This window comes from Balaenoptera musculus, chromosome 1, assembly GCF_009873245.2.
Source record: "Balaenoptera musculus isolate JJ_BM4_2016_0621 chromosome 1, mBalMus1.pri.v3, whole genome shotgun sequence".
NCBI classification, from domain to species: Eukaryota; Metazoa; Chordata; class Mammalia; order Artiodactyla; family Balaenopteridae; genus Balaenoptera; species Balaenoptera musculus.
The window spans coordinates 126,007,575-126,034,254 of NC_045785.1; the positions used below are offsets into that span (position 1 = coordinate 126,007,575).

The following is a 26,680-nucleotide window of genomic DNA, read 5'->3' on the forward strand; positions in this document are numbered from 1 at the left end:
TATAAAGCTCTGCTATACACAAAGTACGGGCTTAGGAGAGTCACCTCATCCCTCAAGGCTCCACTCAGTGACCAGTATCTGATAATGACCCTTCATCAGTCTCATAGGGTTATAAATCCCTTAATCAGAACAAAAATTGGGAAAAGAAAATAATCAAAGGACAGACTATTGTCATCAGTATGCGTTCCTCCACCACCACTACCACAAACACACTGTGACCCTCTCTTCCTTCTTTCATGCTTCCTTGTCTGTAACAGAACTTAATTTCACTCCTAGAGTGGGGAATAGCTGTGGAGGCAACGGGGTACAAAAAGATGAAAGGACACAGAGAGAGAAGTCTGAGAACACAGAAGACAAACCTCACTATTAGCTATATTACTACATTTACCTTTAAGTTTCATGTCCCAGGCAAATAAAACGTACAGGTGTTTCCCCATTTGTTTGAGCTGAGCACAACCAAACAAAAGAAACTGGAATATGACCAGAGATATTTTTGTTCCCTTGAGGAAAGTGTGAAAGGAGGTGATGACAGATATAAGGGACTACAATATTGTACTCAGAGGTCTATATAACCCAAGTTGCTGATATGTCCTCTAGATTTTATCTGGGTAAAGGTTCCCTAGAATTCAATCAATTGATTTACAAATATCTATAAAATTGATTTTCTTCTCATTTTGTATTTATTTAGGGAATGAAAAAAGATACAAAATGACACTTGGTTTTTTATTCAGAAAAAAAGATGGAAATATTTTATAAATGGTTGTTACCCATATGTTACCTTGATGATTCTAATTCATATCTTATTGTTTCAAATCACATATTTCCAATCTCCTCTAAAGAACTGCAATGTTTGAAGGAAGATTATAGTATATCAACCACAGGTGTCATATTCATTGAATCATAAATGATTATACAAGTGATTAATTGCTTGATAAAAACACAGCCTATAACTTTACGGTATCTAGCAGATATCTGACAGCTACAGCAAAAGGACAAAATATTGTAGGAGAAAAGTGAATACCTGGAGGGGGAAGATGTCTGGAAATAACCTAAATTCATCTCTTCAAACACAGCTGCACACAGAAAGTAGAGGCTTTCTGGCAGCCAACATTTATTATTACTTAAAGACTAATTTAAAGATCACATAGCAATAAACAGCAATTAAGAGAGATTAAATGGTCCAAGTAAAATTAAAGCTTATCCTTTATTATAAGCTAATAATAGTCTTCTTCATTCACTGGAAGAAAAGATATCTGAGTTCTTAAAAAATAAATCTCAAAAAAAAAATCTTGCATATCCTAAACGAATTTGGGGCTGGGAGTTATGATTTTCCCATAAGAATTCATGATGAAGAACCATAAACTCCAGCAAACCAACTATGATTTCTCTACACCATACCAATGGCAGACATTTCAAAAGGGCTCCTTTAAGACTTACAGACATCAATTATTCCCTAATGGCAGCCCAAGTTAAAGCAGTCTGCCAATAGCAGTCGCTATGCTGGCAAAGCACCAAAGGCTCTGTGAATTTTGAGCAGAGCAGTGAAAAGACTGAATATTTTGAGCACTAGGTCCTTCATGACTATAGGTGGCTTAGTCAGATCTGTTCAAGTAATAAGGCCACGGTGAAAATAAAATGGCCTAGTCATTATGATTCCTTTGGTATTTATGGTAATAAACATGAATCATGATGAAGTCACCGGCTATTAAATGCAGAGGTCATAAGTACTTCGATAGGATTTCCACAGAAATTCACTGTTAATTAGCTGGATCATTATTTGAACGCGTTACTGAATTATCTTAGCAGTTGTGCAGCCATTCCCCTCAAAACTGGTCATTCCCAGCTGAGGGCAGTTAATGCCTTAACAAACTGGTCATTAACTCCAGTAACTGATTTTGTGGGAATTATTGCACTTACTCGTTCAAGATTTTTTTTTTTTTCTTTTTAAAGAAATTTGCAGCTGTAGTTCAGCTGGAGCAACTGACGGAGAAAAAAAGTCAGCTCTCTGGGCTGCTCTCACGATCGGTTTTCTGCCAATTAAAGGGGAAACACATGCTGATGGGTTTTGAATTTTAAAATGTCTTCAGTTTTTTCCATCTCTGAAGTGATTAGTAAAGACACCATTTAGCTACTAATTTTGTAAGATACTTGGGATTTTCCATTCACAGTTCAGTCAAGCAGAAATATGAGTTCTGAACACCAGAACTCAAAGCTAAATTTCCGCTGCTGCAGTAGACCCAGCCCAATACTTTGTAAAAGCAGAGTGAGAACACAAATTATGGGTCACATTATTAGCCAGATTCTCATTCCCTTCTGCACTCCATGTCTTCGTTCAAAGTAGAAAACTCCCTTCAAAGTCACAAAGGGTCCATGAAAAAATAAGAGAAGTGGGGATATAAGCACCCCTATATTAGAATAGAGCAGCATTAAGGTGATAAATTACCCCTAGAAAGTCTATGTGAGTACAACATATTTCAAAAATCACAACTGCCTTTAAGTTTACTGTAGAGTTGGAGCCTTTAAAGCTCTATCACTATAGTGAAAATGCCACAGGCAAAACCACCACTTACAAGATAATTGCAACAATTATTGAACACGTATATTGACTATACTGAAATACACTAAACATATACTGCAGGTAGATTAGGTGATCTTTTGTACACGTTTCCATATCATTTTATGTTTAACTTATTAGCGCACATACTGCAGATACATAACCAGCATAACTAGATAGATAGCCTTAGTTAAAACTTGAATTTGGAGAGACCAATTTTTAAGATTGAAACTCTACTGGAGAGTCTTCTCTTCTAGAATGGATTTGTTCAGTCAAATCTAACAGAGATTTGAAATGAATAGATAAAAGCCAATGGTTTTTTAACTGTGAGTTCAGGGGGGAAAATGTCAGAATGTATAGGTTACAATGATAAATGAAAACAAGCATAACAATAGTTCTGTGATACAGTGGTTCATGCATAAATGTTTCCTGTGCTAAATTATTTAATTTAAAAACTATAAGAAACTGAAATTGTAAATCTACCATTAAGCTTAATAGCCTTGTCACATTAAGACGTATTCATGAAATAAGTACTCTAAAATTCAGCACTTTTGATATATTTCACTCTCTTTTCGTATGTACAACTGTACATTTCGCCATGTAGTTTATTTTTAAAATATTTTCAAGATGTTTCAATTATTTTATTACCTTGTCTGTAGTGTTCTTTTATCCAGAGCATACTACAACAACTTATTTATAATACACCCTACAAAATATGCATACTTGTAGTACGAACGATAAGGGCCAAAATAAAGCCCTTAACAATGGCTGCTTTCTAGCCTACAGGTCCACATCATTGACTTAATGTGCTTTGGTCAGCTTTTACCACCTAGAAATGGAGAGACCCCAGGCAATATTCACACACAGAGTATTGGAACCAGCTGGTGATAGAAGAATCCGAAGAAAAAAGGCTTCTTGATTTAATTGGGAAAACAGGAGGAAGCATAAATTTTACTGCCATTAATAACTTCAAGCAATCTTGATATGACTCTACTTCACCCTGACGGCCAGACATGTGCTTTTTGTTAAAGTGTTTGACACATCTGACCCCTATTGTTTGCTCACTTGATCAGGTAAGAAAATGTAGGTTTATTTATAGGATAAATGAGGTCTATTAAAATGAGAAACAGTGCAGTAGTCTATGACGAGCTGTGTACTGAAATAGATGTGTGAAATTCCATAACAGTTTTGTAATAAACAGGCCAAATGAAGTTATAAAACAAAAATCTACTTTAAGTTTCTTAAAGAAATCATCATAAACACAACTTAGTTTTTTAAAAATGGAAAATACCTCCTAATTGGTAAATATTTTGACCATTTCCAGTTTTTAATAAACAAGTCAGAAAAGGTCATTTAGAAAATATTATTCTCTTTAAAAAATAAAGACAAGCTTTATGTCTTCATTTTATGATACTTTAAAAATTATAAATTAAGTCATTAATATATAATGAAAAAAGTAAATTTAACATTATGGGGGAATTTCAAAGGTGTTCAGAACTTAACTTTTTCAATTTTCTTTTAAGGACATATGACAGAATGGTCACAGAAAATAACCCTTAATTTTTAAGTGATCAAAGTTTAGAGTCTAACAGTATCTACTCTCGCAATCTCCAACAATAAGGGAAATCAGACTTGTCTCAACCGGAAGAAATCAAACATTTATTACTTAACTCTTGACCTGGTCTGACTCCCTACATGTTGATAAAATCTTTCTACAGCCTTGGAAAATGCCCTGAAACCCAGATTACCTAATGTAATCTAGATCAAGATGAATCAGGTGCCATTCTTACTCTCAAAACCATTCTGGGTCTACTCACAGAATGTAGAAAAATTTATATCCATTTCGAGCACCTTAGAAACTCTAATTTACCTTCCATTGAAGAGAATATGGTCTAACATTTGGATCCATTTTGAAATGATTCATGTGGAATTATGAAACAGGCATGACAATGTGCTATTGAATCTAGGAATCCTAATTTTTCTGCCATAACCAATAAAATTAGTCTCAGCAAATTAGCATAGATTCACAACCCTCAAATGTAAAGGAATCAAAATTTACACAGATAGGGAAGAAAAGAAATGAGATGACAGCTAAAGGTAAAAGAGTGACGAGTCAAGAAGAATCTTTATTAAGATGGATGAAATAATAGTATATTTGTATGTCAATAGGAATGATCTAATAGAGAGGGAAAAATTAATGATGTGGGACAGAGAGGAGAACTGCTGGAGCAAGAATCTTGAGTAGGCGAGAGAATGAAATAGGGAGGGAGTATGGCTTATGGTAAGAGTAGATGCAAAGTATAGACACAGATGCAGGCAGGAGGGTAAGTGTGGCAACAGAAACTCATGGAAATTCTTTTCTGACTGCTTCTATTTTCTCAGTGAAACAGGAAGCAAAACAAGGTAATGAGATGAGGATGAGGATGAGGTGTTGGATTTAGAAGTAGAAAGTAGAGGAATGAAATTCTCACCTAAAAGAGTGGGAGAATGACTAGACAAAGAAAATGTAGTATGATTGCTGGGCAGCATTAAAGGTCTAGTACTGATTATCCAGAATTTTCTGTATGTTTCTGTCCCTCTGTGCTCAGGGTCTTCCATCTCCATTTTCCTACACCATGACATCCATCCCCCAACTCCCCTCACGAAGCACCAAGAAACTGGTAAAAATGATTCTTACTAATATGTGAGTGGTCCAAAGGGAAAGGAAAGAAATATAACTAAATGTCTAAGAGAAAATAAGTATTATCCTATGGAAACGGGAGTGTTTGGGTCTTGCCTAGAAATCCAAATATAAAATTAAGAAAATATATTTTGGGAAAACCAAACATGCCTTCTAGCTACATTTAACCTGCTAGTTTGAGACTCCTGATGTATTGTTACTGCCAGAAGTGTTTGCATTTAATGGGAATTAAAAGCTTTAAAAGAATGCTCTAATTCATTGGTTTTCAAAATGTGGTTTGAGGACCCCGAAAGGGGATCCACAAAGTCACACCATTTTTATAACAATCATAATATATTATTTTCACTTTTTTTACTCTCATTATTTCATAAGAGGCTACATGACATAATATACATGACATATATGACATACGATTTCACAGCATATTGTTGAGGGAGATATGAGAGCCAGCTGTTGTCTACTAAGTCTAACTATAAAGAGATTTGTAGAAGTAAAATTATGTCCACTCCTCTCAGTAATTTTTGTTTTGTTTTAGAAAAGAGTTATTTTTCATAAAAATATTTATGTTAACATGTAGCAGGTTATTTTAAAATAAATATGTAACACTTTTTCAATTTTATTTTTGAATACAATAAATATCCATAAATATAACTCTGCATAAACAAAAAATCTCTGGGGGTCCTCAGTTATTTTTAAGAGTATTAAAAGGTCCCGAGACCAAAACTTTGAAAACTGATGCACTAATCATTGAATTACAACAATCACCTAATAAACAGGGAACTTACAAAACAGCAGAGAAAGTGGGGAAAGTGGTCATTGTCTATAATTTACAGGTAGCTACCTAATCTGCCTAACCATTAGGTTGTTGTGCCTATTCTATTTTTGTTTTAACAAATCCAAAAATTCATGTTTATAAGATAAGACCTGTATATTTTGTAAGGTTTATTCCCATGAGTTTAAATTCCTTTGAAAATCAAGTTAAAAACTTAAAGGCTGACATGAAAACTCAGACATCACTCAATTTAAAATACATATCAATGTCATTCACAAATGGGGAAAAAAAACAGTGTGAATTAACTCAAAGTTGTCCCAAAGAGTTCATCAGTGAAATTTGGCAGTTTTTTAATAAAATTATTAAGTATGGACCCTGTAATACACTGTCTCTGTGATGTTTAAGCTTTATGCACGAAGCGATGTCATGCTGAGCTAGGATCTTCCAAAGAATACATTTCAGTTGTATTTTTATGCTTGCTTCTGTGCTAACATCATCCCCAAGCACATTAAACAATACTCAGCGTATGAAACATCCAAGCCAAAGCAACTGAGAGGCAAATAAGAAAAACGTTGTTTGCCTGTTGCATCCGACAGAAAGCTAAGAAAATTTAGTTTTTCCAGTTACTTTTGAAACACTGTCAGTGCATTCTCCAGGGAACTGAAGAATACACTACGACAAGGAATTTCCTTGCCATCTCCCAACCCAGGATATTCTGACATAAGGAAGCACTCTTGAGACATATCAATGTCAAACGGTTTAAGGACTTATGACAAGGGAATATTTTTTTAATGATCTGATTCCTAGATGAGCCAAAAAATCTTTGAACACTTTAAAAAGTTAACTCAATATCATAAAAAACCTGAACAAACTGTCTAACAATTACCTAAGTAAAGGCAAACTTCGTAGGTCCAATTCAATTTGCAAATAATCACAATTGATGAAACCATTGGCTATGATAGGTCTCCCAGATGGTAACATAAAGTTACTAAGCATAAGAAACTATGTCATGTACAGGGATTAAGAGTACTGAAAAGATTATAAATTGATACTGAACTAAGCAGAGATAAGTTTAAGATCTTTATGAAATCTTAGGAAAATAACATATCAAAAAATGAAATAAGAAATGAATAATTTTGGTGGTATTTAGGAAAATAAAAACAAAGGAATTTAGATATAAGCTTTTATAACCTTTAGATATAAGGTTTTCCAAGGACCCAAGTAAAAATTTTGAAATATTTGGGGAAATAATGCCTTCTTTCTCTATGCCTAGGAAAAGATCAAAACTATTCAAGCAAATTAATTTCAGGATAAGTTGAGAAAGAACATTTTAAATGATGATTTCTAAAATCCCTTATTAATCCCTTTATGTGTCCCTGATGTCAAAGGAAAAAGCTAAATTCAAACTTTCTAAGTGAAATACTCATATGATAAAACAATATCAATATAATTTTTAGTTCTGTTGAACTACAATATTTGGTTCTGTTCAGAGCCTCACATGGCAAAAGAGCTGAGCTATAACATAACTTCTTTACCTTTAATAATTATTCAAATCACAAAACCTTCCTCAAGTACATATTTTTTTTCCAGTTATTTGGCAATTCTCACAACAGCAGGGGTCGCAATGTACTAGGTTAAATGTTTCAGGACACAAGGGAAGGGGATTAAATGTTCATATAGCACAGCTTTATTAGAGCCTGAAATATTCATGATTCATTATACTCTAGTTAAAATAATTTATTATCAAGTATAAAAAGATTTTTCAGTTATGGGGTCCCCAAATAATAATAAAGAAAACCTACTTAATATCTGATAGCATTTCCAGTTGAAACAGCATCCCTTAAAAATCACTTCTGAAAAGTTCTACCAGATGTATAGCTCTACAAAAGTGCTTCTGCATTTTTTGCATCTTTTAAAAATTAAGTGATTTCTATATAGAAATGGGTAATTTTAAATTCAGTCATTTGTCAATGTGAACATATAATGAACAAAGAATTTTTATCTAATGAAAAAAGCAAACTGACCAGTCATATTATAATAAACTACATGCTCTTTAATTCCTTCTCCATAACTACAGTGAAGAAAATGCACCTCAAATTCTTTAAATATTTGATTTACAGAAGTTTTTTTTTTTCCCTTTCAAAAAAAATTTCAACTCCACGGAATCATTCCAAGTACTATCCAAGGAGTAACCTACATAATTTAGATTATCTACTGTTCAACACATTAAAAATCCAAAAGAGACAGTGATATTTCTGAAGATTTGAAGGAAAAGACGTCTAATCACTTCCCCTAGTTCAGTTTTCTAACTGAACATCAAATCAGAGGACATAAAATCAATGATTAAGTCATAAGTAGAATTTAAAAAGAATAGAAAAAATAGAAAATATAGTGCATTGCACAGAGAAATGGCAAAATACTGCTTCATGAACGTTTAAAAAAATTACATATATTAAACACAGTGTGTAATATATATCACAAAATATAGTGTATATTAATATACACACATACATACACATACATATACATCACATACACATGTGAGTATTGGGTTGCAATGTGCAATATAATACTATAGTCTGGGGTAAAAGATATTTGAAAGGCACTGCTCTAGATGAATTATTTCCTATGCCTTCAAAATCTATGCTCTCTATAATTCCAACTTCTATATAATTGTAGTGGCCAAAAATCAGAGATATTAAATATATCTTGAACTACTCAATTGAGAAGTTTAGTTTATTGTGTTAGGAGTTGATTTAATTTTCCGCACATATAACATATACATTAACAAATGTAAAAATAACCATTCTATTAATCACTTATCAGGAAATCATTTAGTATACACTACATACAATTTCTCTGAACACAGCAAAGAGTACAATCAAACAAAATAGGTTCTTCACAGTCAAAAGAAATGTTACAAGGTCCATGCAATAAATGTTACTAGGAAGAGAACCCTTTGGGCATTCATTTGGAATTTCATTTTTAACAAAATACACATTTCAAATAAGTTCAGTTGTTGGTTTCCAAGACCACAGGAGATTAGAAATATATCATTAGAGGAAAGGAAAATTGCTGCCATGGAATTGCTGCTGGTACAGAAGAAATGAGAAGTGACAGCCAAGGACAAGTGAGGAAAACAGAAAAACTGTATATAAAAATTAAAAATACATGGCATTCTGGGGCCATTTAGCAAGGGGAAATACTTGAGCACAGTAATATTTACAGCCCTGTATAATAAATTATCTTCAGAATTACAAATTTGAATCAATGATAATGAAAAAAATAGCAATTACTTATATAGCACTTGAGCCAGGCACTCTGGCTCCAAAGCCCATGGTTTTAACCCCTACAACACTATACTGCTTCTCAATAAAAATTTAAATTATGTTTATGTATTAAGGTAAACTTAAGAAAATATTTAAGAAAAGAACAATGTAATCAATTTTTAAATACGAAATGATTAAATATCCTTAACGATATAAGCCTGGAAAACATACTTATCAAAAAAGACCCATTTCTGGATAACAATTATTTGTGTTCTACATATTTTTACATTAATTTCACTTATAATATTATTATGTTCACTAATATTTACTGCATTATATCATTTAACCCTTCCCTATTAATATGTACCATTATTATCTACATACTGGAGATGAGAAAACTGACATATGGGTTAAGTAATTTGTACAATATCACATAGCTAGTAACTGATAAAGCCAATATTCAATATAGTCTGGCTCCAGAATTCTAGCTTTTATTCAATGTGCTCTGTGCCACTACAGTGGCAAGGTATACTACATACGGTAATATCTGCAATAATGTCTCAGGATGTACTTTTTAAGAGATTCTGGTAATCTTGGAAACCCAGCTAAAATTCAGAAAAATTTAAAAATATCTTTCAGGATCATTAGGCTGCATGCTTACCAATGTTCCAGTTCTAATCCTTCCAGGCATTTGCCTACCCCCCTTAAAGTTCTACATGGCTATGTGATTTGCTTTATCAAGGGAAATGTAAACAAAAATGATATTTGTTATTTCGAAGTGGAAGCCTTTAAGTTTGCAATTCTCCATTTTCTCTGTTTTCCCTTCCCTGATGCCACAGTGACCTGGAGGCTTTGTTAGTGGGTCCTTGACTGATGCTAACATGAACCAGCAGTTTCTACTTACTTATAGTGGATATAAATATGAGCAAAAAATAAAACTTTTTTCTATTTTAAGCTACTGAGATATTAGGGTTGTTTATTAATAATCATAGGCTTGTCCTCCTGACTAATACATTTAATAAATAGGTTTTTCAAAAAGGCCATGAAGAACCTAGTGGCAAGACGGGAATAAAGACACAGACCTACTAGAGAATGGACTTGAGGAAAAGGGGGTGGGGGTGAGATGTGACAGGGTAAGAGAGTGTCATGGACATATATACACTACCAAATGTAAAATAGATAGCTGGTGGGAAGCAGCCGCATAGCACAGGAAGATCAGCTCGGTGCTTTGTGACCACCTAGAGGGGTGGGATGGGGAGGGTGGGAGGGAGGGAGATGCAAGAGGGAAGAGAAATGGGAACATATTGTATATGTATAACTGATTCACTTTGTTATAAAGCAGAAGCTAACACACCATTGTAAGGCAATTATACTTCAATAAAGATGTTAAAAATAAATAACTAAATAAATAAATAAATAGGTTTTTCTGGGAAGTGATGGATAAAAGGGCCATTTTGAGGACTTAATAAAATAGAAATAATTCTATCTACAAAATGGTTATGTTCCAAAAGTTCATACTGAATCAGTTACTTGGAATTTGGAACATTTTTTCCCCCCATAGGCTCACATTATAAAAGGGCCTACATAAGCTTATTTAACCCATAATTTAAATGAAAAACAATTGAAAATAACAGTGGCATTAAATAATTTTTAAAAAAGCATGTGAAATACTTGTAGGTATTCTGAACATTTGTAGAGATTTTGAAGCATTTTATAGAAGTTGGAAGGCACTGTTCTAGTATATTTTAATTTCTCTTCAGTATGTACATTTTCTCCCTTTCCTTGATCCTGGAATATCAGATGATATTCTCTTTTGTTTACTACACATGACTGCCATTGCTTCCATGGTTTGTAAGTAGAAGGCAAAGGAGGAAATAAAGTTATCATGCAAAGAATATATGAACATTTGATAGCAAAGATTAATACAACTAAAAGCTGGTTCTTTGAGAAGATAAACAAATTTGATAAACCATTAGCCAGACTCATCAAGAAAAAAAGGGAGAAGACTCAAATCAACAGAACTAGAAATGAAAAAGAAATAACAACTGACACTGCAGAAATACAAAGGATCATGAGAGATTACTACAACCAACTATATGCCAATAAAATACACAACCTGGAAGAAATGGACAAATTCTTAGAAAAGCACAACCTTCCAAGACTGAAACACGAAGAAATAGAAAATATAAACAGACCAATCACAAACACTGAAATTGAGACTGTCATTAAAAATCTTCCAACAAACAAAAGCCCAGGACCACAGGGCTTCACAGGCGAATTCTATCAAACATTTAGAGAAGAGCTAATACCTATCCTTCTCAAACTCTTCCAAAATATTGCAGAGGGAGGAACACTCCCAAACTCATTCTATGAGGCCACCATCACCCTGATACCAAAACCAGACAAAGATGTCACAAAAAAAGAAAACTACACTACAATATCACTGATGAAAACAGATGCAAAAATCCTCAACAAAATACTAGCGAACAGAATCCAACAGCACATTAAAAGGCTCATACACCATGATCAACTGGGGTTTATCCCAGGAATGCAAGGATTCTTCAATATATGCAAATCAATCAATATGATACACCATATTAACAAATTGAAGGAGAAAAACCATATGATCATCTCAATAGATGCAGAAAAAGCTTTTGACAAAATTCAACACCCATTTATGATAAAAACCCTAGAGAAAGTAGGCATAGAAGGAACTTACCTCAACATAATAAAGGCAATATATGACAAACCCACAGCCAACATCATTCTCAATGGTGAAAAACTGAAACTACTTCCTCTAAGATCAGGTACAAGACAAGGTTGGCCACTCTCACCACTATTATTCAACATAGTTTTGGAAGTTTTAGCCACAGCAATCAGAGAAGAAAAAGAAATAAAAGGAATCCAAATCGGAAAAGAAGAAGTAAAGCTGTCACTGTTTGCAGATGACATGAAACTATACATAGAGAATCCTAAAGATGCTATCAGAAAACTACCAGAGCTAATCAATGAATTTGGTAAAGTAGCAGGATACAAAATTAATGCACAGAAATGTCTTGCATTCCTATACACTAAGGATGAAAAATCTGCAAGAGAAAGGAAGGAAACACTCCCATTTACCATTGCAACAAAAAGAATAAAACACCTAGGAATAAACCTACCTAAGGAGACCAAAGACCTGTATGCAGAAAACTATAAGACACTGTGAAAGAAATTAAAGATGATACAAACAGATGGAGAGATATACCATGTTCTTGGATTGGAAGAATCAACATTGTGAAAATGACTATACTATCCAAAGCAATCTACAGATTCAATGCAATCCCTATCAAACTACCACTGGCATTTTTCACAGAACTAGAACAAAAAATTTCACAATTTGTATGGAAACACAAAAGACCCCGAATAGCCAAAGCAATCTTGAGAAAGAAAAATGGAGCTGGAGGAATAAGGCTCCCGGACTTCAAACTATGCTACAAAGCTACAGTAATCAAGACAGTATGGTACTGGCACAAAAACAGAAATATAGATCAATGGAACAGGATAGAAAGCCCAGAGATAAACCCACACACACATAGTCACCTTATTTTTGATAAAGGAGGCAAGAATATACAATGGAAAAAAGACAGCCTCTTCAATAAGTGGTGCTGGGAAAACTGGACAGCTACACGTAAAAGAATGAAGTTAGAACACTCCCTAACACCATACACAAAAATAAACTCAAAATGGATTAAAGACCTAAATGTAAGGCCAGACACTATCAAACTCTTAGAGGAAAACATAGGCAGAACACTCTATGACATAAATCACAGCAAGATCCTTTTTAACCCACCTCCTAGAGAAATGGAAATAAAAACAAAAAGAAACAGATGGGACCTAATGAAACTTAAAAGCTTCTGCACAGCAAAGGAAACCATAAACAAGACCAAAAGACAACCCTCAGAATGGGAGAAAATATTTGCAAAAGAAGCAATGACAAAGGATTAATCTCCAAAATTTACAAGCAGCTCATGCAGCTCAATATCAGAAAAACAAACAACCCAATCGAAAAATGGGCAGAAGACCTAAATAGACATTTCTCCAAAGAAGATATACAGATGGCCAACAAACACATGAAAGGACGCTCTACATCACTAATCATTAAAGAAATGCAAATCAAAACTACAATGAGGTATCACCTCACACCAGTTAGAATGGGCATCATCAGAAAATCTACAAACAACAAATGCTGGAGAGGGTGTGGAGAAAAGGGAACCCTCTTGCACTGTTGGTGGGAGTGTAAATTGATACAGCCACTATGGAGAACAGTATGGAGGTTCCTTAAAAAACTAAAAATAGAACTACCATACGACCCAGCAATCCCACTACTGGGCATATACCCTGAGAAAACCATAATTCAAAAACAGTCATGTACCACAAGGTTCACTGCAGCTAAATTTACAATAGCCAGGACATGGAAGCAACCTAGGTGTCCATCGACAGATGAATGCATAAAGAAGATGTGGCATGTATATACAATGGAATATTACTCAGCCATAAAAAGAAATGAAATTGAGTTATTTGCAGTGAGGTGGATGGACCTAGAGTCTGTCATACAGAGTGAAGTAAGTCAGAATGAGAAAAACAAATACTGTATGCTAACACATATGTGGAATTTAAAAAACAACAACAAAAAAAAGTGGTCCTGAAGAACCTAGATGCAGGACAGAATAAAGATGCAGACATAGAGAATGGACTTGAGGACACGGGGAGGGGGAAGGGTAAGTTGGGACAAAGTGAGAGAGTGGCATGGACATATATACACTACCAAATGTAAAATAGCTAGTGGGAAGCAACCGCATAGCACAGGGAGGTCAGCTCAGTGCTTTGTGACCACCTAGATGGGTGGGATAGGGAGGATGGGAGGGACACACAAGAGGGAGGAGATATAGGGATATATGTATAGCTGATTCACTTTGTTATAAAGCAGTAACTAACACACCATTGTAAAGTAGTTATACCCCAATAAAGATGTTAAAAAAAAGAAAAATGAACATTTGAAAACAAAAACTGCTTAAATTCAAATTCAATGGCTTATGGGCAACGAAAGAGAGGGGGAAGAAAGAGTATGACATAATAAATCTTTACCTAAACAGGAATGATTTTAGAGCCAACTTAGTAGCTCTCAGATAGATGAAAAGTTTTCATGAGTTTATAAATGAATATTGGTTCCTCACATGGCAAAAGAGCCGAGCCGTTACCAACTTCCTCTTTGCTTTTAATAATTATTCAAATCACAATATCTTTTCATATTTTTTCAATTTATTCTACACGTAAATTTTTGTGTATATTTTCATGAGGAATGCTACTTAGTCATCATCTTTTACTTACCATAGAAAGATAAGCCAAGAAGTTACTGAGGCAAGCTAACCATAAACATGTCAACAGAATTATTTTGCTTTCAATCAGTTTTTACAGATCAGGTAAGAACAGAGGTGGAAACTTTTAAGATCATCCATTCCTACCTATGTAATGTAAGGTCAGAATAATACTAGCTCTTTACTCTCCCTAGTGTAGCAAAATCTGATGCCCTAGGAATTCATAATATTTCAAAGAAAATAATAAAGCACGACTTTGAAAGAATGAGTGAAAAGGAAGTAAAAAGTTTTCAGGTGCTCTTCCTACTCAGTTTCTTCACTTCTCTACTGCATGAAAATTCCAAGAGCATCACTGCTTCTCAGGAACAGCCTAAATTTAACATGTTTTTTATGTATCTGTTGAAAAATAATCATATTTCTCTGACTGTTGTAGCTCACTTAGTAGCTTCCCCTTTCCAGTTTTACTCATCTCTTGGACAAGTTTTTCTTTTTTTAACTCCTACCTCTCCTGAGCTCTAGACCTATGTTTCCATCTGCTCACTGAACATCTTTGTCTAAGACGTCTCCAACATATCTCAAACTAAATCCATCACTGATGTCCTCAAATTACTTCCTTTACACTTCTCCATTTCTGTTCCTGGCACTAACATTCTAACAGGCATTGAGTTTTTATGAATTCTTTACCATTATCCATATCCAAACAGCAGCCAGGTCATATTAAGTCTACCTATGATATGTCTCTTCTGCCCTTTCCTTTTGCCTCATACCTGACATACCACATCTTCCTTAATTGAGGTTTTCTTTACTTCTTGTCCTGCTAACACAACATGCTACTGTTCTCTTCTTTAGACTCTAGTTTTAGTGCATCCAGTAGAATGATGCCAGATTAATTTCCCTAGGGCAATACTCTAATTATGACCCAACTAGCTCAAAAACCTGCAATGATTACCATCATCAACTATATTAAGTATAACACTTAGCACAGCCTTAAACTTCATAATGCCACATAAGCATATGAACCCATTTTTTCAAACTTATCTCCCACTATTTTCTTAGTTATTGTTCCTCATACTGGCCTAGCGCCATCTATGCCTTAGGTAATATTGATCATTTTATCTGAAATATTTTCTACAGCCTCTATTCTTCCTTCCTTTGTAAATATCACCTTGTTAAAAACACAAATCTGTCAATGTCCATCTCAAATGGCACTTTGTCTATGAAGTATCAATGTGGAAACATTCTCTCTTTTGAATTCCAATATATCTACAGATTGAAAAATATTTCTCTACAGTGCTTAGCATTATGCTCTGCCATAGTAGATTAGCAACATTTTACTGACTTAAACTGAATTAAACTGCACGTATATCCCACGGAAGTAAAAATAAATAAGCTACCTTGTTTGTTAACAGTGATTTAATATCTATAAGAAGGGTATTTGTGCTCAGAGAAAGGTAAGTCAGCAACACTTACAGAACGTTCACTTCACGTTAAATGATAATGATGATGATGTTAGTAATAAAAATGATTATAGCTAACACTTATTAAGAAAATACTATGTGTCAGATACTGTTCTAAGCACGTTCATGCAATAGCTCATTTAATCTTCAAAATAACTTTAAGTTGGTTATAATTATTATCTTCATTTTACAGATGAGAAAACCAAATCAGAGTTTGGGTAACTTGCCCAACGTGACACGTTCAAAAGGAAAAAGTGACAATTCTAATAAGACAGTCTGACTCCAGAAATGAACTCTAGGAGAGATGAAAGAAATATTTTTTGTATTGAATATCTTATATGCCAAAATTTACTACTTGTTAACAAAATATGAAATGAGTACCCTATGAGTAATTTCCCAAAAATCTCTTTTAAATTATTTGCTTCATAAAAGTAGGTGACTGGATACTGAACAAACCAAATAGACTATGAATTCCTTCAGGACAAGGACTTTAGCTTATCATCTTCATACACTAAGAATCTAACCTGATATTCGATATATAATTCTGCTAGATTTATGATAAATAAAGGATCATATAAATTAAATTCAAGGCCCACCAATTTTACTTTAAAGTTTTCCTGTTTCCTCACTAGATATTAGTATTACTTTGGTTCCCCAAAAGCAATTTTTGAAAGTGCTCCTCAATAGTTTCTTCTAAAATGCATAATAAACGTCCTGTGTAATATTTGTGGACTGGCCAATGGACCAAATGTTCTTAGACTGACTAATAGACTAAAGGTTTTCCTTTTCTGAGAAAAAAAGTAAGAAATAAATCTCCTTAAAACTTTTTTTTTAAGGGGACTTGGAGAACTGAAATTTTAAATTATAGTGCTGCCTATCTTAATCATAGTTAACTTAATATTATTATACATAGTAGTTTATTATAGTAGTTAATAAATACAACTTTGGCAGCAGATATACCTGAGTTTGAATTTGAGCTTTGTCTTTTATCTAACTGTGTAATCTGGGTAAAGATCTCAGATGGGGATTCTACAAGATAATGCAAACAGAGCACATAACAAAATAACTGTCACAGTAAACATTCAATAAATTTTACTTCTAGTATTGTAAAAAAAAAATAATGATGATGTCAATGAAACTGGATTCACAGATATTAGACAGCTAAGAATAAACTTAATTTTAAATCATTCCAACTATTCCATTGCTTAAAAATATTTGAATATATGGAGAAAGCTACAAAAAAAAAGAATGAAGCTGCAGTGCTAAACAAAGAAACAAGAGTCTTAAAAGCTGAGTAAAAATTTGCTTTCTGGTTAAGAAAAGCAACGGCATTCCAGGTGGAGGAAAAAAGCAGGTGGACAGGCACTGAGGCCTGAAAGAATTTGTTTAGAATTTGTTAAGGGGATCAGTATGGAGATAGTATAAAGTATATGTTGGGGAGTAGCAGGTGCCTATGAAGACAGACACTTAACAGATCAAAAAGCGTTTTTAAATATTTTGCTAAGAAGCATTATGCATGAGAAGCATTATGTATGAGCACAGAAGAGTTAGCTCTTGAATCCATCCTCACTATATAGATATCTTGCTAATAGCTAAAAGAAAATAATGTATAAACTGAATCCTCCAATACAGTATTTTCTGACACTATATAAAAATGCCCTTTTTTATTTGATGACAAAAAGGCTCCATAAATTTGTATATTGGTAAGAAGTATTTTAAAGGTATGGCAGAACATAAGAACTTAAACAATATCTGCTTTTTAAAAAAATGCTGAAGAGAGAGTAATTTTTCATTCTTGCTCCCATAGTAGTATTTTTATATTTTCACTTTGGTTTCATTTTCACAGGGGTAAATGAAGTCAAACAGCTAAAAGTTCCTATTCCATTTCATTCTATACCACCACGGAAATCCTAGCACAGGTCACTTTTCATTCATTCTGCTTATATTTAGGTACCCAATCAAGGAACATATAGACAATGATTTTTTTTTCAGCAAACTTTTCAAGACAGACTTAAATTTTCTAGTGATGTTGGAAATTCCAAGCAACACTATCATTAATTTTTAAAAAGCATACCTAAGAGTGCAGTGAGTTTGGGAAGCAGCCCAACTTGTACCATCTTATTCCTCAGTCCTGTGTCGAAGGACAGGTTCAGTAAAAGTCGGAGGGTGATATTCAGCAGATCTTCATGCTCACAAGGTATCATTTTTACCAGTTTTTCAACAATATCCATTTCCACCTATGTAAAGTAATAATACAAATGCAGTCAGGCTCTATTGCACAATAAGACAAAAAAGATTACAAAGAAGTATTTTTTCATTGTTTTTACCCTCATGTATATATTTTTTATAAGTAACTATGTGTTAACTTATTTACTCTCATTTTAATCTGTAAACTTCTCTGAAACCAAACTTTTCAGGAGGAAATACATATTTCCAGTTCATCCCTTCCTTCCCTCATTTCATAGCATCAACTGGAAGACACATTACTTTGGGTTCTTGAAAGCACATTATGGACTCCACCTACTAAGTGCCAGACCCTGTGCTAGATTAAACAAGACTCTGTCTTGGCTTTTTAGGATTCCAGTCTAAACACAGAGCAGAGAAATAAAACAAATAATTAAAATACAATATGATAAAAGCGGAATGCATAAAGTGCTCTAGAAACAATGTGGAAGCAACTACAAGCTACCTAGAAGGACAGAAAAGACTAAATTCAGAACAAGGTTTTAAACAATGTGTAATAATTTGCTCTCTGGTAACGACACTGGTAATCCAAATAGAAGAAAAAAACCGTGGACAGGCATTTATGCATAAGAGAGCTGGTCTGAGGCACTGCAAGTGCTTTGATATAGCCATAGTATAAAGTATATGTTGGGGAGTGGCAGGACCCTGTACAGACAGACGTTGGACAGATCACAAAAAGCTTTTAATGCTCTGCTAAGAAGTTTAACATTATTCCCTAGGCAGTAGAGTGCCTTGAATGATTTTAAGTCCAGAGGGTGATGTGGTCAGACTAGAACAAAGATAAATATAAAGATAAATATAACAATACACACACATATATATATGTATTCATACACACCCAACATACATACATGCAAACATACACAAAAAAGTGAAAATAAGGGGCACTGTATAGGACAGACTGGAATAGGTAGAGACTGAAGGCAGGCACAAGAATATATTCCTTAGACAGGTGAGATGTGATGAAGGTCTGAATCAAAGAAAGGACAAAGATGTTGAAGAGGAGAGAATAATTTGAGAGATGTTTAGAAGATACAGTCAAAGCATCTGAATGTGAAGTGAAAAGGAAGCTTTGAAGGTGACTTTCAGGCTTTTGGCTTGGTCAGTGTGTGTTGGGGATCCCCAAGACCACCTCCAGGTCCTGCGATTTGCTAGGAGGACTCACAGGACTCAACATATAGTCATATTCATGGTTATGATTTATTACAATAAAAAGGGTGCAAAGTAAAATCAGAAAAGGGAAAAGGCACATGCAGGCAAAGTCTGAAAGAAGCCAGGTGTAAGCTTCTTAGAACCCTCTCCTCCTAGAATCACACAGAACATGCTCCAGCACTGAATTGAGACTGAGACTCGATGCCTAAGGTTTTTATTCGGGGCTGGTCACATAGGAAACCTCTGCCTAGCATAAAATAAAATTCCAAACCCTGAGAAGGAAAGCAGGTGGTTAGCTTAAACCCCATTGCTTGTGTAAACAGTAAACTACACGTTATTAGTTAGGAAACAGTGAGAACACTCCTGAGTCCAAGTTTCTAGACACCAGCCAAGCGCCAATCTTGAAAGAAGGCCTATAGGAGAGCAATCTCAGGTTCCTTTTCTGCATAGTCAATAAGGGGGATGTAGGTGCCACTAACTAAGATCTTTAAATTGAAAAACAGGTGTAGGACAAGGAGGGCAAAAAATTACTAAAAGTTTTGTCATGTTTAATTTGAGATGATATTCAGTGGATATTTGGAAATCTTTAAAAATCAGAAGAGAAACTGGGCTATGAGTAATAGTTTAAACTCTAGAACAGGGATCAGCGAACTATGGCTAGTGGGTCTAATCTGGCTTGCCATCTGTTTTCATACAACCCAAGAGCTAAAAATGGTTTCTGACTTTTACACTTTTAAATGGTTGAAAAAAAATGAAAAATATTTCATGACACATGAAAATTATTTGAAATTCAAATTTCAGTTTTCATAAGTAAAGTTTTATTGGAACACAGCTACGTTCATTTGTTTATAAACTGTCTATGGCTGCTATCATGCTACACAGCAGAGATGAGTAGTTGCAACAGAGCCCATATGAAGGGCAAGGCCTAAAATACAGATTATTCTAGCCATCTACAGAAAAAGATTGTTGATCCCCACTCTAGAAGATTGTGAAATTGCCTCAAGAGAGCTTGGTTTAGGAGAAATCAGAGGACAGAACTTACTTAGTCGTGTAAGCCCTGTACTCACATTTCTTAAAGTAATAATCAGAAAAATTTGGTTATAAAAATATCTCATATCATTGTTACAAAGAAATGGCCAAAAAAGGAGAGAAATTCTATATAACTACATATTTTTCTTGTTCATTACCAAAATATTTATGAATAACCTTGCTCTTTTTCTTTTATGGGAGGTCTAAAGCATTTATTTATACCACCCTTCCCATATCTTTATTGCAAATTTTCACTTACCTCATAAAAATCACATTAATAATTGAGGCCTCAATATATTTTTTTCCTTTCATTCCATGCCAAGGAGTAAACAATTTTTTTAAAATGGTAAATTGACAAACCAACAACAATTTTTCCTTCAGACCTGTATCTATACTCCATGACCACACTGCAGTCATATCCTAGAGCTCTTTATTAAAAAGTACAAGTCCATCTCCAAAGACTCTAACTTTGGTTCTCCCTTTCTCTTAGTTTAGTCTTCCAAGCAAGGCTGCAGGATTCATTCGTTAACTTCACACAATAATTTCCACAGAGGCCAGGGACAAATATTTGTCACATTTATGCAAAACTGTAATTCTTACACTAGCTTCTTTGATTACAGTATATAACTTCTTTTCCAGCTTTATTTATTTATCCATTCAACAAATATTTCTTAATTTAAGCCCTGGGTATATTTTGGTGAACAAGAAAGCAATGGTTCCTGTCTTCATGGAGCTTGTATTCTAGAGAGCATGAAATACAGTTAAAAAAACAAAACAACCCTCCCACACACAATTATACAGTTATCTAATTGTAATTGTATAAACTGTGATATTATATGTGAGAAATAAACAGAGTACCATGAGAGAATATAAGGAGTAAACGTGATATAATCTCAGTGTGAGGAGCTGCCAAGGAAGGCTTCTCTGACGAAAAACAACCTACTGGATGAACAGAAATTAGCTAACGTTAATTGAAGAGGCAGAGGAAAGAGCTGTCTAGATGGAAAACACAGCAGTGTACAAAGGCCCCGAAGTGACATGGAAAATATAGCATTCAAGAAACTCCTTAAAAACTGTCATTCTGACGACAAAGTAGAGAATATATTGGAAGAAGGCGAAAACAGAAGTAGTCAGATTAACTAAAATGCCACGGAATTAGTCAGATAGAGGCATTAGTGATTAAGAAAAGTAAGCAGAATCTCAAACTTCCTCTAAGGATGTAAAAATCTGGAAAGGATATGGTCCCCACGCTAACTGCAAGAAAAATCCAAATACAAAATCATAACTTAAAAAACAACAAAAAAAAAATCAGAGAGCTGAGGTTGCACGGAAATCAACTGGCCTGAAATATAAGGAAAATAGGCACCTCCAAGGACATAAGGGTCATGAGCACTGGTTTATACAGAGCAGAGCACTGGAGAGAAAGAGAGCTGCCGCAGAAGGTGGTAGGAAGACTGCACAAAAATGTTTAAACAAATAGCTAAAGGCCAAATGTGAAGTAGCCTGAGACTGTAGAATTCTGAAGCTACAGATGCTCAGGGAGTTTGCAACCACCTGCAAGCTCTTTTCCAAGGACCTTATCAGGGGGTCACAAGAAAAACTGGGGATAGGACAGGAGATGGAAGAAAACTTCCCCTCAGTGGCATGGGTCTGGGAGATGGGCACAGCTGCCACCGGGGAGAAGGCATAAAATCCTGTCTGGATCTTTTTCTCCTATTTCCCCTAAAAAACAAAACAAAACAAAAGACTTAAGCCTCTTGGGGAAGTATGGCAAATCCTGTCACATCTGAAGCACAGGTGAAGACCCACTGCAGCTGGGGCAAGGAAACAGAAAGAAAATCCTGAGAGGAGTTGACAGGATGACTTAGGAAGCCCCATTGCTGAAAACCATGGACACAGGATAAGCCTAAGACCAGCCTGAAACTAAATGAGAACAATGGAAAAAGTCTCTTTTCTTTTCCCCTCCCTGCCCCTGGCACCAGATTAGCAAAAGCCAAGTGACAAATAACAGCAGTATATTACTGGGGGAGAGTTAAAATGAGGAGAAAGCCTCTTTGAGGCACAGTCACGCTAGGAAAGCCTGAAGTAGAGGGTGGAACATGAACACTGAGAAAAATCCTCTGACCATCAATACTCTACCAAAGACAAAGTAATGCTAGATGAATTTGAAGCTAATGGTGCCTGGAGGGTAAGCAAATACAGCTAAACTCCTGACAAAAATGACTTAATCCCCTACATTAAAGACCTAAAAAAATGAAGGTCTGTCCATTTCCAGACATAAATAGTATTTATCTCACTCTCTACTAATCTACACATAGTATCTAGCTTTCAACAAAAAATTATGATACATGAAAGAGCAAGAAAATAACCCATTGATAAGGGATAAGGCAATCAACAGAACCAGATTCAGATATGACTTGTATAATTACTAGACAGAGAATTTAAAATAACTATGATTAATATGTTAAAGGCTCTATTGGAAAAGATGAAAAACACAAGTAAACACAGATAATCTCACAGAAAAAAATGATACCAAAAGAATTAAATTTTAAAACACATATACAGACACAACACACATAATACAAAGATGAAGGAAAACTTCAAAGGGCTCATTAGTAGACTTGATATAGCTAATGCCACGATTAGTAAACCCAGAGGTAGGTCAATAGAAATTTTCCAAACTGAACCCCACCCCACCCCCCAAAAAAATAAAAACGAGAAGAACAAAACACAGCAACACAGCATTCAAGAGCCATGAGACAATACCAAATGGATTAACATGTGTAACTGGAAGCCAGTAGAAGAGAGGCAGAAAGAGACAAAAGGAATACCTGAAAAGATAATGGCTAAGGATTTTCCAAGAACAATGAAGGACATCAAAACACAGATACATGCTCAAAGAACCCCAAGTAGAATACAACACACACACACGCACGCGTGTGCCTGGCCATATTCAAACTTTGAAAATCAAAGATAAAATCTTGGAAGCAGGCAGAAAATAAAAGACTCACTATATATAGAGGACAAAAGATAAGAATGACATGAGACTTTTTATCAAAAACTATGCAAGCCAGAAAACAATGCAGAGATATTTATGAAGTATATCAACCTAGAATTCTGTATTCAGTGAAAATATCCTCCAAAAATCAAACATGAAACCAAAAGCTGGTTCTTTGAAAATATTAATAATACTGATAAACCACTAACCTATTAAAAAAAGAGAGAGAAAGAGAGAAAAACAAATTACCAATATCAGTAATGCAACAGGAAAAGTCACTTTAGACCTTTGGACTCTGAAGATATAAGAAGGAAAAAGTACAAAAAATTTTATACCTATACCTTTCACAACACTGATGAAATGGAAAAACTACTTGAAAGATACAAACTACAAAACTACCACTCAAAAATAAACAGATAACCTGAATAGTCTTATAGGTATTAAAGAAATTCAAAGAAAGAAAACTCCACGTCCAGATGACTTTTTTACTGATGAATTCTATTAAACAATTAAGTAGAAATAATACCAATTCTACACAAACTGTTCCAAAAAAAGTGAAGAGGGAATACTTCCCAACTCATTCTACGAGGTCAGATTTACCCTAATAGTAAAACCAGACCAACACATCACAAGAAAACTATAAACTAGTAATCCTCATAAACACAGACACAAAAATCTTTAACAATATATTAGCTAATCAAATCTAGCAATATATAAAAAGGCAATATATCATGACCAAGTGGTGCTTACCTGCTGAATGCAAGAATGGCTTAACATTTGAAAGTCAACCAACACAATTCACTATATTAACAGTCTAAAGAAGAAATACCATGTGATTATCTCAACTGATGCAGAAAAGGCATTTGACAAAATCCAACTACCATTCATGATAACAAGTCTCAGCAAACTAGAACTAGAACAGAACTTACTTAAACCAATGAAGTATCTACAAAAAACCTATATTAAATTACACTTAATAGTAAAAGACATTGTTTTCTTCCTAAAACCAGTAACAAGGCAGGGATGTCAAGTCACAGCATTCCTTTTTAACATCATACTAGAGGGCCTAACCAGTACAGTAAGACCAAAAAAGAAAAAAAAATGCAAAAGAAAAGAAATAAAAAGTATATAGCTAAGAATAGACAAAATAAAACTTTCTATTTACAAGTGATATAATTGTCTACTTAGAAAATCCCAAGCAAAAAAATGAATGTAGCAAGGTCACAGGACATAAGGTCAATATACAAAATTCAACTGTATATCTATGTACAACAGGAAACTGATTCTTTTTTAAAAGCTACCATTACAATGGTAGAACACTTAGGTATAAATCTAACAAAATATGTGCAAAATACGTATGCTTAAAACTATGAAATGATGAAAGAAATCAAGAAACACCTAAATAAATGGAGAGTTATACCATGTTCATGTATCAGAAACTTCAATACGGTCAATATATACTGTATCCTGCCAATAGATTCAATGCAATCTCAGTCAAGATTCCAGGATATTTTGTTAAAGAAATAGACTAGTTGATTCTAAATATATGGAAAGATAAAGAATTTGAAATAGCCTGAATAATTCTGAAAAACAGCAACAACATTTGAGGGTTCACACTACCTTATTTCAAGATTTATTATAAAGCTACAGTAATCAAGACAAAAATGTTATCAGCGAAAGCATAGAAACATAGGTTAATGGAACAGAAAATAGTCCAAAAATAAAACCACACCTACATAGCCAACTGATTATCAACAAAAACAGTACAAAGGCAATTTCAATATGGTGCAAAGGCAATTCAGTGGAGAAAGGATAGTCTCTTCAACAAATGGTGCAGGAACAATTGGAAATCCATATTCAAAACATGGATATTGATCTATACATTGCACCATATGCAAAATTCACTAAAAATGGATGGATCACAGACTAAAACAAAAACAACAACAACACAAACCCTACAAAACTTCTCGAAGAGCACACAGGAAGAAATCTTTGTGACCTTGAGTTAAGAAAAGATTTCTTAGATACAACACCAAAATACAATCCATTAAAATTTTTTTTGATATACTTGATTTCATAACAATTAAAACCTTTTGCTCTCATAGGAAAATGAAAACACAAGCCACAGAAAAGTAGTAAATACTTGGAAACATAACTGATAAAGACTTATATTCAAAATACAAAAACAAGTCTCAAAACTTAATAAGAAAATAAGCAACCCAAGGAACATATATCCTCTCTGTTGTTCTTAAATTCATATTCTAATATCACTTATTCCCTTTTAATTATATTGTATTTATATAAAAAATATGAAAACTCAGTTTAAATCATTAATTGAAAGATTTTTTTATGCAAACTAAACTTCCTTTAAAATATATAACTCTAAAAAGCAAGGTCAGTATTAGTTCATTATAACAGTAAAATGAACACTTTATTTAAATAAATAATACAACCTCACAAATAGATCAGTCATCCCTCCCCTCCATCCCTCTTAAATAAAAATGCCACAGGCTTCATCTGTTACTAATTATATTAAGTAATATTTTTCTTTCAAAAAAGCAACAGTACACACTGGTGGTTATGGCAAACTTAATAAAGTAACTCGGAGAGTTTTTTTTTTTTTAATTTGTATTTCCATTGCAGAGAATGGAATGTAAAACATGTAGCCCAATCAGATAGTTAAACACTAGACACAGCCTTCTAATCATGTTTCTGGTTGATAAAAGCTCAATCCCCAAAGCTAAATTTAGTCATTGTCTCAACATGCAATACCCTCTTAATTTTATGTCTCTAAAATGGAATTTATAGTTAATTAGTATTTTTATTAAAAGTTCTCTACAAAGCGACAGTTTATCAAACTGACAAGCAAATTTATTTCAGCCTTTAAGTAATTGTTTTTCAGTGTTTCTGAAAGCCAACATTTAAAAATTGCTTATACTTAATCTTGCTAAAAATCTTTTTTTTAAAAAACAACATAAAATAAAAACAAAAAGAAATTTTGTCTTGGAGGCAGAGAAAAGGAGTAGGAAGCTGAATCCTGGAGATACTTCCTTGAGCAAATTACTTAACCTCTCTAATCCTCTGTTCCTTCATCTGTAAAATTAGGAGTTAATCTACAAAATGTAAACATAGAGATAAGGTCCAGCTGAGCTCTAAAAATCCTAATTC

The 26,680-nt window shown here is 34.1% G+C and overlaps 1 protein-coding gene across 2 annotated transcripts in view; it reads right to left on the reverse strand.

The window, feature by feature from the left end:
• Positions 1-26,680, reverse strand: part of KIFAP3 (kinesin associated protein 3) — a 164,415-nt gene that overhangs the window by 77,593 nt on the left and 60,142 nt on the right. For both annotated transcript variants that reach the window (XM_036868012.1, XM_036868022.1), the window contains exon 10: positions 18,164-18,326. In XM_036868012.1, the coding sequence (XP_036723907.1) occupies positions 18,164-18,326 (163 nt within the window). The remainder of the gene's footprint in view (positions 1-18,163; positions 18,327-26,680) is intronic.